This window comes from Lathamus discolor, chromosome 22 (assembly GCF_037157495.1).
Source record: "Lathamus discolor isolate bLatDis1 chromosome 22, bLatDis1.hap1, whole genome shotgun sequence".
Lineage (NCBI taxonomy): Eukaryota > Metazoa > Chordata > Aves > Psittaciformes > Psittacidae > Lathamus > Lathamus discolor.
Window position 1 is genome coordinate 3,772,974 of NC_088905.1, and position 14,503 is coordinate 3,787,476.

The window sequence follows — 14,503 nt, forward strand, 5'->3', positions numbered from 1 at the left end:
GAACTGTCACACAGCATTTTGACAACTGCCTTAGACCTACCTAAACTCATGCTGCTACCAGATGAGGGAGTTCTGCATCCCCCACCTGCCCGCAGGTCCATGTTTTGTCACCCCTTCTTTACACATCCACACAGCCTGAATGAAGTTCAGGGATCTGATCTGACCACAACATAACCCAGCAGAAATCTCCAGGTTCATCTGCTTTCAGCAGCAGCATAGACTTGGACCAGCTTCAGTCTTCACATCTAAAAGATGATGACCAGTGATGCAGGACCTCTGTGCACCATGCCAAAGCTTCCACTATTTTGTTTGGCCAGTACTGTAATTCAGTCTCTTAAGGTTACAGTACCAGGACTGGATATATTCTGTTGCTGGCCTCCAGACTGCACATGTTCCAAGTATATACCTTGAAGGGCAAAGGTTTAAAGTCCTTTCCACCATTTGTAATAGCAGGGTCTTGTGCTGACTGTATGTAAAGCCCTATAAGGAGACCAGCCATCTTTCAGAGTTCATAGTGTTCCTCTGAGCTACCTGATCACCCCTCGACAATGCTGGCACAAGTGCACACACAGAGCACTGAGAACCAGATCAGGGTTCAATTCAGCTGAAAACTAATCCAGTCACAACCACAATTTTCAGTATTTTTCAGCTGGATCAGCTTCCCCAACAACTTGATTGTGCAGCTACATGAGCACTTGTGCCAGCAAAGTGGGAAGGAGTGCCTCTTTAAGCAGAAATGCTGCCAAAAATGTAGCCATGGCCTAAATAGGCGAGTCAGAAGAGAACAGAAAGACGACGGGGAGGTGGGGGGAAGGCAGACAGTACAGCTAGCAACACCCAGCTCTTAACTCTTACTTCAGCACTGCCTCCACTAGGAGTTTTATTCTTCATTTCAGTTCTTCCAAAGCATCCTATGAAGCTACAGCTACCCAAGAAACCCATTTGTAGGGTAGGTAGGCCCAAACCTAAATGGTTTAGGCAGCATGAAGTTTCACAACGCTGATAGAGAGCTGTAATCACCAGCACTGGCACTGAGAGCCAAGCTGCTCCCTTTTGTACTGCTGGAGTCTTATGGTTTCATCACTGGAACCACCATACTGACAACACAGAACACTCACTCCTTTTTCCAACTCATTTTTAATTTAAGCCAGAAAGATTCCAAGAACAGCAAAGCATTAGAGAAGTAACAGAACAATACCGGTCAGCATGACTGACAAGCTGAAGTGTCCCAGCTAGCAAACCCATGTCAAGAGTGAGCACTGAATAACTTTAGGGAGCTCAACAGCCACTTACTATTTAGCTGTTTGCTAAATGCTCTTTGTTGTGGGGGACTCTGCACTTTAGCTGAACACTTTAGTCAATCCACAGCAGCAGTTCCTGCAACACAGCAGCCTATTTCTCTCTCTCGATACAGTCAGTCATTCTGCAAACAGCTGAAGACAGAAGAGCTGAAACACAGAAGCAGACTTAGGAACACAGAATGGGGCCATAACCTTCTGGCTTTTTACTTACCTACAGCATACTTTAAACTACTCCTTATAACCAAACCCATTACTAGTCCTTGCTCCTTCTAACTGATGTTACCTTATGAGAACATAACCACAGCCTTCCAAACCCCAAATTAAGCTCCCTCCCACAACTATACCTCAGTCTTTCTTCGGCATTATGACTGCAACCTCTCATACCTTTGCTACTTTTCTCTGCTAATTTTTGCTCCCCTCCTACTCCATCAATTCCCATTAAAAAACCACCCATCAGTGACTTCTATACCACCACCATTTCTCTTCTGTGACTCCTGCCCACAAACATAGCTTGGTAGAAGCCCTTCTTCCCAAATGATGCCAGCAACATCCCTCCATCTACAAGGCACAGGCCCCTACTCATCAGTTGCTGTAAGCCTACAGAACCAGATGTGCCCCTAGGAACAACAGACTGGTAGGACAGAGCTAACCAACCTTCTGAAGCAGACTCAGCAGCTCTAATCCACTATTACAGATACGTGTTATTTGACAAAGAGAAACCTTTCTGGTAAGGCAAGAGATGGTGATCTCCAGATCGTGGTAAACTGCTTTTTACAGCAGTCCCCATTCCTGGCTTCAGTTTTCCTTACTCCGAGATAACTATTTTTGTGCACTGAAGACAAACTCCCATCACTGAAGCAACAACAGTTCCCATAGCTGCTCTGCAGCTTTGGAGTCAGCCAAAAATAAACACAAAACTACACTCGAAAGATATAACATACCCGGAATCAAATAGGGAAAGCATTCCTGAATGAGGGAGAAGTCAGATCTTGTTTGTGTCTCTGACCACACACAAAAGAGGGGGCTGGGGAAAAAACAACAAGAGAGTTCATCTCTTCATCATCCACACAAACCGAACCAGACTACAGCAATGTTTTGAGTATGAAACAACTCACAGATTATTAATTCAGAGACTATTTGGGCATGAAATAGTTAAACAACTTGTCAAACTCAGGGTTAAAGCTTAGGACTTAAGCTCCTGGCACCCCTCCTCGGATCAAGACTATCAGACTTTTACATATCTTTGGATTATACTTGAAAGAACATTTAGAAGCTTGATTCTTTTCCTTTTGCCAAGTAATTAAACAAATTTGACTTTATTTGTTCTGAAGCACAACCTCATTCCATTAAGCAAGGGTCTAGCTTTCAGAGACAGTTTAACTCACAAGTCTTAGCTGTTTCCAACTGAAGCTGCCATTATGCCACATCTTGGAGAACACAAGAGCAGAGGAGTAAAAACAAGTCCCAAACCAACAATTATGTTGTAGGAATAGGCTCCAGCAAGACAAATATAAAATTAAGGGAGAAAAATACCCTTTCCCTTATGCACCGGGCCATTAAATCACAAAAAGGCAAACTCTGGCCGTCAGTTAAAATGAAGGACCCTAAGCTAACACTAACAGCATTTCCATACTTAACTCTGTGATCCAAAAGGGCCAGGCCACAGTTTACAACCAAGGATAAATTCCATATAGACCAGGAGAAGAGAGGCTAGTCCTCTGCCCCCCACACATCCATATTCCTCAAGTTAGAGGAGCTTTGCCACAGCAGAACCACACAGGCAGGTCCCCAACACAAACCCTCTGCCATCACCTTTCCTCAAGCTTTAGTTACAGCTTTCCCCCTTCTTTTGCTTCCACCCTCACTAGATCTAACAGAAAGCATCACATCTATTACAGAGTACTTATAAAGCCAGAAAATTAAGAACCATATGTATCAGAGTTCATGTTTCAGCCATCAAAGCCACCAAGTATTGACTTTGCAATAGACAATCATTCTAGCCTAAGGATCTAAAGAACTACAGGTTACACATATTATGTGCAGGTTCCACCATCACGTCCGACCTCAGGTGCTCTGGGAGCTGTGTACTAGTGTTTGTAGCAAGCTTTTTAGTGTTGCTGCCACTATCACTGTATTAAAAACACTACCCTCCATTGGTCTGGTTTATAGGCAATTGGAGAGGCCACTGGGTTTGCATTCTACTGAGTAATGCAGTAAAACAGATACAGTTTTCTTGGTTAACACTTTATTAGGTTAGTTAAAGCCAGCTTTCCAGCATCAACACCACATTAAGAGCAGGAAGAAAACAGAAAGCAAAACCTCCCATTTCCTTCAGGCTTGTTTTGTTCCCTTTGTTATTAGTGAAGTTTCAGCTTTCCACAACAAAAGTTACTTTAAGTTTTAGCTCTAACGCCATTAAAAACCCCAATGATCCACAGCCTGGGTGCTACAGCACACACGTGGCACTGTCCATGGCACTGTCCCCAGTCCCAGACGTGATGCGAGTCCGTACTCATTAGCGCAGACCACAGCAGTTAATTAAAGTTTCAGACAGCCAGATTTTCTTTAGCTTTCACCATGGTGCCTGCCACAAGAAAGAAGACACACGGACAGGGAGGCAAAAAGGTCCTCAGACTACACTGAGAGCCACCTCCGCTCATCCTCAGGAGTTCTGAAGGAGGACCAGAAGCATGCAGAGCTGCTGCTCCAATTTTTGCAGGAATCACACAAGGCTGTTTCATTCAAGTGAAGCTTGGAGCTAGAAATACAGCTAATAAAAGGAAAAATGCAACCAGCTTGATACACTATTAACCTGTCCAAGAATATCACAGGGAGGCATTACAAAGCATAACAAGAACTCAAAGGATTGCATGGAAGCTGCACTTGCACTCTGATTAGACAGTTGGCTTTCAACCGTTTCCAGCATGAATTGTGAGAGCTGAACACACAGGAAGAGAATTGCAGCTCAACAAATTCATTACAACCACGAGTAGCACCAACCTCGGGACCTCTCTCCAGGATCCAGGCACCAAAATTTCACCATGTGTTGCATTACATCAAAGGGCTCGCATGTTAAGACTCATCCCAAGTCTGCTATAGCTGACAATGGAATTAAACTCCTCTTTGCTCTCTGGGCCGCAAAAATCAGAAGGTGCTTCCTCCATAAAACCAAAACTGGACATTCTTAAGAATTCTGGAAGCGTCCTGACTGCCTGAACAGAGGCTGGTCAGTTCACTGGCAGTGAAAGCTCCCCTGAACTCCAGCACTGCACAGTACAGTGCTAACCTGTCCGGAAGCGTCAGGCTGGCAAGTCATCTCTTGCAGCACCAAATACAATACTACGGAAGTTAAGGACTGAGTATTTCCTGACTCCTGCATTTCCAGATCCCTGTAAAAGCCACGTTTACTCTACACAGAGAAGCTCATAACTATTACATACTTGTCAATGTGTCTATTCTAATGAAGAATTATTTGCACGCACCAGCCAGATGACCACGACTTCCTCAGTATTTGTTCTAATTAGGGATTTGGTTTGGTACGCCATGAAAGGTCACAGAACTTAAAGTCTGCCATGGATAAAAAAATTGTACTGCACTTCAGAGTAGTTTTGAGTTCAAGCTTTGAAAGAGACTCCCCGAAGGACTGAAAATTCAACTTAAAGAATTGCTACAGCTTTCTTGTTTCCAAAAGGCAGCTTATATATGACAGGAGCCTGTGAAAGTGCATCATTTGCCACATGCTGCAGCTACTAAATAAAACCAAGTCACTTGTGTTTATACTGATTGTTCTAGCCTTTGGGAGTTTAATTTGAGCACATGTCTAATGGAGAAATAATGGAAACTGGAGTTACTGCTTTTCTAAATACAGCATTAATCTCACTTGTAACTCAGAGCACCTACGATACATAAAATCCACTTTTTTTATGGAAATTCTGTAAGTGCCAAGGCCAACTGCTTGCAAAAGAACAAATCTAACTCGTGATCCATGGGCTTTGTGGTGCAAACAGGACTTTATGGCAAGGAAATGATCCTTTTCCCTCAAAAACGATCGCAGAGGAAATGTTGTTCTTTAGCACAGTGATGGTACAATCCCCCTCATGATCCCCAGTCCAAGGAAACGAAAACAAGCACAGTTCTTGCTGTCACAGTCAGAGGCAGCCATCTTAGTGTAAGGTGACATTTGTCACTGCCAGCTTGGAAAAGTTTTAGGCAATTCCCAGTATTATTTCAAACACACGATACATAATAAGCACACACAAATATTCAGCTTTCTTCTTCTCCTGGCTAACAGAAGCTGGGAAGATTGGGAAAATTACTTGATCTTTATCTAGCAGTTAGATCTTCAAAGAGCACAAGCATTAATTAATTCTCCCAACACCTCCCTGTGGAATGCAAGTACCACATTCCCCATTCTGCAGATTAGGAAAAAACACAGCCCAAAAGCTGAGTGACAGGAAAATCTTAACCTTGGAAAACTAGCACTTATTTCAGCAAAATATTTCAGGAGCCTGCATTCAGCCCTCGTAAGAAGTGCGCTGAAGAGTACACTCAAACCACAGTTTGATACTGAATGGAGGTATCTCGATGCACATTAAATGTCTCTTCGCTCTGCTCGATTGCATGCAGGAACACCAAGGTATTTCAGGAAGGTTGCATTCGCATCTCCCCCCCTGAGTGGTAGAAAAAAGTCAAGAATAAACAGTAAAAGAAACATTGCTCTTACCTTCTGCTACATCATCATCTACAGCGCCTTTCACCTGAGAAAAACACCACTGAATGTCATTGCCTCCTCCAGCTCCTAGAAGACACAATCACAGACATGAGACCCCCCAGCAGCACAAAGAGCTCTCAGCACTCCCGAGCTGACAGTTTGAGGCAGCGCTGTGCACGCCGCCTACTTCCGCAGCAGCACAATCCCCAGCTGCCCCTCCCCACCTTTTCCTTTACAGATACTGTTTTTGTCAGGAGCCCGTTGCCAGCGTCCAGCACGGCTTTAGCAAAGCCCCTGTAAGCAGCAGCAGCGAGAAGAGCCTCCATCGCCAAAAGCTCGCTGGACTCAGTAGCGTTGCCAGTGCCAACTTTAACTGCGCATTTAAAATGAGAGTGCAGGAAAATCCTGCTTCCCACCAGCTTCTTCCTACTTCAGAAGTCAAAACTCTACCAAAAAGCTGTGCGTTTTGGCACGTTCCAACCTTCCCTTCGCTATAAACCAAGCGTCCATTCGATCCCCTCTTCTCCGAAAGCACCGAGCTCGACCTCCATACTAAAGGCTAAAGAAAACAGATTTTACCACGCTTTTAAGAGTGTCTTCGCAGAAGTACCGAAAGCAACTACCAGCCTGCAAACAAAAAGCAGCAAATCCGAGCAGCAAAGCAAACAAGCAATCAGATGTGAACAAGTTCTACTACCATAGAACACGGAGCGAAGAGAAAACTTGAGGAACATTACTGCCTGGGCGGAAGGCAGTGATTCATTTGAACCCTGCCACCAAAACACACACCAAAATCACCACCCAGTTCTTTTGCATTTCATTCTGAGCAAATCACTGCCGGGCTGAGGCCGTACAGGAAGGGACTGAAATGGGCTTTGCCGCTCTCTGCTTTGCTTTTTTTTTTTCCCCTCTAAAGCCACTGTCAAAATGGAACTTTTCCTCCACACAATTCAACCAGGCTGAGCAACAGATGGCAGCTACACATTAATCCAGAGCTCTGTACGGCTTTGGGGATCACAAAGAATACAGAAGGGGCTTCTTCCCTCTTTCACTCTAAGTTAAGGGGGGAAAAGAAGTCAAAAAACAAGGAAATCGGAAGCCCCCAAATAATCTTTCCAGCATGGACCAGGTCTAAGGGGGTCAGGAAGTGCTGGAACACATCAGAGCCCAATCTGCAGTTTTTACTTCCCTTGGCTTCTTCTCTCAAGGATTACAGACATTCAAGCTGCATCACCTGAGAAGGTGAAGGCGAGTGCAAGTATCTATGCGAGAGATGTCAAGATGCCTTCTGCAGCTGCAGTGGAAGGTTTACCACGCACACCTCTCCCCCAAATCCCATACAAGCTATTTGCCTGCCTCTCTCCAACCTCTTCATTTGTCAGACAGCAGCTGGCACCATGGAAGCGTTTGAAGGGGGCAGCTTTAAGGAAAATCACTGCTCTTTCCACACAAGGCCAAAATTCTCTTTTTCATACAATTTACTTGAACCGAGTTGGCACTTCCCCCCCTCCCGAAACAAAAAGAGGAGGAGGGTGGAGCATGGGCATATGGTGTAGGGGGAAAAGGCAAAGCACAAACCTACCCGAGCCTCCCCTGCTCGCTCCTCCAAGCGCAAAGCGCTGAAAAGACAATTCATTTGCAGAGGAGGGGGATGAATACATCTCCAAGCGAAGAAATCGCAAGGAGAAGTAAGAAGGAAGAGATGCCTTATGCAGACACACTTCCAGCCTAGCGAGAAGAGCACTCCAGGATGCAAAATGGGGAGCAGGCACAGGAAGGAATGAGACAGAGAACACAGCAAGACCTGTGTTATTTAATTACATCCTGTGCCCAATTTGAGTCTCGTTTGCAGGCGCTCAGAAGCTGCTCCCTACGGAAGGGTGCAGCCCCGCTCTGGACACAGGCACGTCTGCACCCCCAGCACCTCGCCGTGCACAGCAGCACCTCTGCACGCTCCTTCCTAACTCCACCTGAGAATGAATGCAGCGAACGAGCACAATACAAACCGAAAGAGGCAGAGACCCCCCCCGCCTGAACCCTCCTGCACACCCAACTTCCACACACCCGCTGCCCCCAGCCCAGCCCCTCCGCCTTGCTGCTGCCATGCCTGCCTTTTCCCCCCCGCTGAAGCAGGGAAGGAGGAAGCGGTGGGTGGGAGGAAAGCTCCATTTCCCAGAACGGGGAAAAATAAAGGAATGAAACCCAGGAAGGCGCAGGCGGAACGGGGGCAGCGGGGCCGGGAGCCAGCACAGGCGCCGGCAGCGCGGCTCGGCGGAGGCAGGGGCAGGCGGCTCGGCGTTCCGGAGCGGGGGACGCAGCCCCGGCGGGCCGGGCCGGAGGCGCCCGATGCCCATCTCCCGTCTCCCGGGCGCAGGCCGCTGCCGCAGCCTCACCTGAGCCCCCCCTCCCCTCCCCGCCCGGCGGCGGCGGCCGGGGCCGGTGCACGGCGGGGGCAGCCTCCCCTTACCTGCCATGTTGGGCTCGCGATAGCGGCCGCGGCGGGTCGGGCGGGCTCGGCGCTGCGCGGCGGAGCCGCCGTTGCCGAGCGGGGGGCGGCGGCGGGGGGCGGATGGCGGCGGATGGCGGCGGGGGTGCGGCCGGCTCCGCTCCGGGGCTGCCCCCGCTCCGCGCCTCGCTCCGGCCCCCCCCCGAACGCTACACTTTCAAAATGGCGCCGGCCGAGCTGGGGGTGACGTCACCCGGGGCGGGCGGGGCGGCGCTCCGCGGAGGGCGGGGCCGAGGGTCCCTCGCCGCCCCCCGTAGGGCCGGGTGTCATGGCGGGTGCCGCGGCCGGCCCGCGCCCCGGGCAGCACCCCCGCGGTGGGGCGGGGGCAGCCGCGGCGCCGGGGGCTCACCCGGGGGGGGAGGGGGCGGGCACCTTCCTGCCGGGTCCCCATCCCCCCGGTGCTCCCCCCCGCTGCACCCCCGCCCTGCCGCCGGGGTTCGGTTTTGGCCTCCCCTTTCCTCCGCTCCCGCACTTCCTCCTCTGCCATTGCCTCCCGCGGCCGCAGAACCTGCTTGATGCGCGTTTTCCGCCCTCTTGGACGCTCTCCATAACGTCTGCAGGCTCGGGCTCCGGTTTCACTGGAGAGCCCAGGCGCGGCTTTGCCGCTCTCATTGCTATTCCCCGCATACACCCGGCCGTGCCCCGAGCCATTTTTAGCCTCCGCCACCTCTCACGCTGACAGCCAGCGAGATCTACAAAGGAAGGCTTCCAGCAGAGCCCAGCTTGGCTCCGCTCCTGCTGGCTCGGAAGGGATGAAGGCTCCCTCTTAGCTCGCTGGGTCCCAGTCGAAGCCTCAGCTGTGGTTCACACACAGGACTCGGATAATTGATTCAGTACAATCTATTTAAGATCTTGTGAAAGTCATCAGTTTCCCTGCACAGATGTTTGTGCAAACGTCTTCTTTCTCCTCAGGCTGGGTAGAGCTTGTTAATCCAGATTTCACTGGGACATTCATGAGCTCATCCTGCAAACCCAGCGCTGCCACAACCTCGCCGTGTGCCCTGGAACAAGTCTCCCAAGTCATCACCTGCACCAGCTGCATTTCCAGCTCAACACACCAAAGAGCCGAAGGAGCACGGAGTTACACTCAAGTGCAGCCCAAACCACGGAACTGCAGGAGTTGAACACCTCCACTCACGCACACAAACAGGCGCCAGCAATCCCCACGTTGAAAAGTGCTGTGGACAAACGCAGATTTACCTCTACACCTGCAAATACAATCAATCTCGGAAACAAGAGCAATGGTTGAAAAAGGACTTGGCATAGAGAGGGCATTCCAGGGCAACTCACCCAAGTTTGGGAATCTCAGGAACCAAGTGCTTTGCTCAGTCCGTTTTGCGAGCAGTCCAAAGATCTGAAACCAGGCACAGCACAAGTTGGGAAGCAGTCACAACCGAGACGGGATCTTCTGGGATCACGCCAGCACTAACACCCAGGTCCACGGTTCCCAGAGGTCAAGAGCAAATTCACTCAGTTCTACATGTTTGTGGCTATGTTTAGGCAACACCAGACTGGGAAGGAAAGCTGCATTCCTCATTTGTCAGGATTCCTCAAAAACATCCTTTTCAACCCCAACAGAATTGGCCTGCCACCATGTAAAGTCAAGTCCAATTCATCCATTGCCTCTGTACAATTACTGCAGAATTTGGCCTTCAGAGTAGGATGAGCATCATTTCAAGGACTTGTTGCTTAAAAAAACAAAAGGCAATCAGACCTGCAATTAGCTCTGTAATAGAAATTAATGAAGCTTTAGTATATACCTTATAATTAAAACAAAATCCCTCTTAGAAAAGATTTAATATCATGGTGCCAGAAGGATGGATCCTAATTCCAGCATTTCAGGGTTTTATTTTGAACTAACTGAGCTACAGAGTATAATGAAGTATAATAAATAACACTAAATCACAGCCTGGGTAATTAGTAAGACATCTGGGGAATCACAATCACCGTGTGGGTGTTCACTTGTTAATTCACACAACACAAGTCCTCCACAGAAAAGCCTCTCAGGTTGCATTTGTTAAAGGGCAGCGCAGAACACAGAGAGTGGCCAGTTCACAGCAGCATCAATCAGGAGCTCAGTTAGAACAGCTTAAACCTCAACATGGAAAATGTGACTGGCAGCCAATAAAACATCTATTAATGTCAGATCACTGATCAACCAACCAAGGCCTCAAAGAACTCTGTCAGCAGCTCACTTTGTACCTGCTTCAGTTTCCCAGTGATTTGACCCGTTAGACAAGGCTATCATGAATTACAACAATTCAGTTTAGAAATAAAGGGAGTAATTATCACCAAAATTATCACTGGTATTTAGTAGTAGCTGAGCAATCTGGGGTCACCTCCAGCTTAATTCAGGGCAACGCAATTCCCTGCAGCCTTCTCCTCTGTGCTTCACTGTCCAGCTTGAAGAGCCTCACTGAGAGTTTTCCACTGCTTTTTGGCAGAGCGTTTCACAGCCTTTGCTCCTAGAAAATGTTCACTCATATTCACCCCGTGTTTCCCCATTCCTCATTCCAGGTAATTGTCTCTTCATTAGCCGTCATTATCAAAACAGTGCTGACTCACACCTTAATGCTGCCACATTGAGTTCATGCTGAACGCAAGGTCAGGCAGCCCCCGCCTCTGCAATGAGCTTCCGGCAGGCTCCCAGGCTGAGCCCCTCTGACCTAAGGTCACATCCACACCAGCCTCACTCAGGCAGGTCCTTCACACTTGCTGCAGAGCCAGGAGCACACTGTGGCCACAAGCAGCTCTCATTTGAGTTTTCTGACAGTATTTACTCAACCTGCATTCATTTTCACCCACCTGTAAAGCCCCAGTGGCCAGAGATGTTCAGCTAAAACCAAGGTTTAAACAAAGGCTTAAGCAGTTCCAGTTCCTGCCTTGCTATCCTAAACTTGAACACTGCAAAGACAAACACTGCACCCTACGTCACTAGAGCAGTTCCACCAAAGTCACTGGTCTTCATTTTTGGAAAGGGGAGAAAGTTTCTGGCAGTTGTGAGTATCTGTGCTGTTGGGGCAATAATACTCAGAAGGGGCACAAAACATCATCCTCCCCTCATCAGTCGAGTATGAGCAGTGATCAAAAGCAGAAGAGGATGGTTCATGACTTTCAGTTCACTTTGCAACTGGCAGTGATTTTCTAAAGAACCATTTCCCAAAGCAAACAACGTCACAGGCCTGTGCAATGGTTCTGTAACCACTGAGCAAACCTGTGACACAACACCTCACTGATTCTGGTAAAGAAGTAGCTTGTGTCATCTCAGAAACGCGAAGTTCACTGGGTTAAAGCTCTGTTATTACAAGGGGAAGCCTCAGAATCTTCTCATAGAAATTACTAAGGCTTTTTCTCAACCTTAGCCTGCTGCAAGCAAACAGAAGAGCCAATTAGACTTGGGAAGAATTCCTTATGTTCATTACAGAAGTAGTTTGCAAGACAGGTTTAAAACCAGCTCTGAAGCTGATTTGGTTAGAGCACGTCTGAATTACAACAATTGAAACCCCAGTTTGCAATATATTAGTCTAATGGATTCTTTAAGCACAATTTGTACAGGATTCATGGACCTGAATCTTGGCAGGTTTACTTTAAAGCAAGTGCAAAAATACGTGCAAGGATACAGGGAAAACAAGACCTGGGGAAAAGAAGGAAAAAGGCCTTAGAGGTAGAGAGGAATCACCTGTTTGGAGGGAGGAAACCAAGTATTTTTCATCTAGACGATATCCTATTATTTTGGGGTTAAAAACTAAGAAAAAGGGGTAACTTGAGGTGTATAGAAAAATTACATTTTTCTTATTTTAAACTTCTTAACTATGTTTTTTACAAACTCTGGTTAGTTCTACTTGAGGGTGAGGCCAAAGAAAGCCCAAGAGAAGCCACCAATCCCACTGACATTAAAACTGCAGCCATGAGACAGGGGATTCACAAGACTTAGATTTAGCTCTTCCTGTAACATAGAAGCTGCAGTTAACAAAACACATCCTTCAGGATAACCTGGCACTGTGAGTCTTCCACCTCAGGATAATTTGGAACTCTGGAACCTACCAGCAGTAGGAAATAAACCAAAAATGAAACAAAATGAGAACAGTCATCCTGAACTAAGCACCATGAACGCAAGGCACTCACAAAGTCTTTTTATTCTAGCAAGAAAGATTAAACACTGAACTACATTGCCACAGAACTCAGCAGCACATCCACTAACAGGCAGTTTTAAGAGCAGATTAGATAACCTCCTACTGGGAATAGTCTAAGTAGAGCTGCTCCCTGCCTAAGGGTAAGAGATGCCTTAGTCCTTTCCAGCCCCACTTTTCACCATTCTAAAGAAAAAACCCAGGTTCTTTGCAGCAGTGACAACAGCAAGATAGAGCAAAACCAGTAATTCCATGCCCAGAGAACACTTTCACAAGTATTAAGATTCCCTTCTCCTATTAGCCTTTAGAAAGGGAATAATTAATAACCTTCTGTCTCTCTGAATAAATTGAGCTCAATGAAAGGAACATAACAGCAACAATTACAATAAAAAGCTATCTTGGGAGGCAAGAAAGCACTTCATGCATAGACTTAACTGATACATGCTGCATCTCTAAGAAGCACAGAGGAACTCACAGGTGAGAAGACCTCCTTTGGTCCTCACCACCTTTATGGGTACACTGAAGGAAGGGGAGGAGCCAAGATACATAACTGCAAAGGGCCTTGTATGGGTTTGGTTTGGGGTATTTTGAAATCTCCAAACTCTTATGGCCTCTATACACAAACATTTCTTTCTGGGGAAGGGTTGCAGTGTTATTGAGGGAACAGAAGGCTTCATTTTTCCTTCCTAACAAACCTCTATAGGTGATCTAAATAAGTGAAAGAGTAGCCTCAGTCTTCTGCGATACAATTTCGCTTCACAAAAGCAGGAAGTTGAAAGCAAGTGTGTTAAGAGCACTGCCTTCTGTAGGATTTCCCTGTTATTTTTCACAGTGGGGATTAGCATCTTCTGGTTTAGATTTACTAAGACAAAGTACTGCTATGCATTAATGAAACGAATGAGCTATTATCTGTCACTATGAGCTGGAAGAATTATACCTGCACAGGTTTATGTCAGAAGGGATGTGTAATTGTAAGGCTTAGCTCAAGCCCTGTAGTTATCTTGTATGTATCACTGAAGCCATTGTTACTGAAACAGAGATAAAAAGCCAGCTGATCCAAAGAGATTACCATCAGCTCCTTGGAATCATGTTTTTGTACTTTGAAGAAGCCTGTAATTTTACTAGCCTTTTGCACTAAGAAGTTAATTGCCAGCTCTGTATGGTGCTAACAGCATGTAGAAACTTAGCACATCAGTGATCTGACTTTGCCAGGAGAAATGTTCCTCAAAAAACATGGATTGTGGGAAGCGATGATTAAATACATAATGTGGAATAAAATGCCACTGTAGGCTTTGAACGCAAGCATTCTTCCTGCTGCTCTAGGTGAGTCTTGTTCTTTCAGTCAGCTTGGGGTTGCTGACTTCTCCTGGTACATAAAGGGTGTGAAGAGGCTGATGTCCTAAGACCTGGAATCAGAAAAAGACATAAGGAATTCAGCTTATTTTTCCAAGGAGATTTTAGCTTTTGATCCCAGAGGGAAATGTTGAAAAGTGACTTCTAAAATGAAACAAAAACAGAAAAGGAAAGCAAATGCAAGGAGCCTAGAAATATTCTCTCTTTAAAATGCACTTAAGGTAAACTACAAGTGGAAGTATTAGTAGTAACTTACTCTGAGCAGTAACACTATCACTCTGGTATTGCTTGAGTCCTGTGCAAAACATGACGTGTGCAGGTAACTGGCATGATTTGCTTTAGTAATTCATTAACATACTCCTTCATGTTCAAGCTCATTTATCTTTTGGTTTCATTTTTCCTTAACGAAAGCATGTATTTCTCAGCTATTTTTGATGTGTTTCAAACTGTCTCTCCTTTCACAAACACGATTCAAGTATTCGCACCTGAAACTGTTCTAAAA

General features: G+C 46.7%; 1 protein-coding gene across 3 annotated transcripts in view; it reads right to left on the bottom strand.

The window, feature by feature from the left end:
- The window catches only part of PPP2R2A (protein phosphatase 2 regulatory subunit Balpha), a 44,368-nt gene extending 31,258 nt beyond the window's left edge, over positions 1-13,110 (bottom strand). The window contains exons 1-3 of one of the 3 annotated variants that reach the window (XM_065659426.1): positions 13,084-13,110; positions 9,809-9,872; positions 6,025-6,099 (exon numbers count right to left, since the gene is read on the bottom strand). In XM_065659426.1, the coding sequence (XP_065515498.1) occupies positions 6,025-6,099; positions 9,809-9,872; positions 13,084-13,098 (154 nt within the window). In that variant the 5' untranslated portion in view covers positions 13,099-13,110. Of the gene's footprint in view, positions 1-6,024; positions 6,100-6,709; positions 6,762-8,479; positions 8,658-9,808; positions 9,873-13,083 lie in introns of those variants that run through there. The other 2 variants (XM_065659428.1, XM_065659427.1) reach the window with 2 other exon arrangements.
- Positions 13,111-14,503: the final 1,393 nt, after the last annotated feature.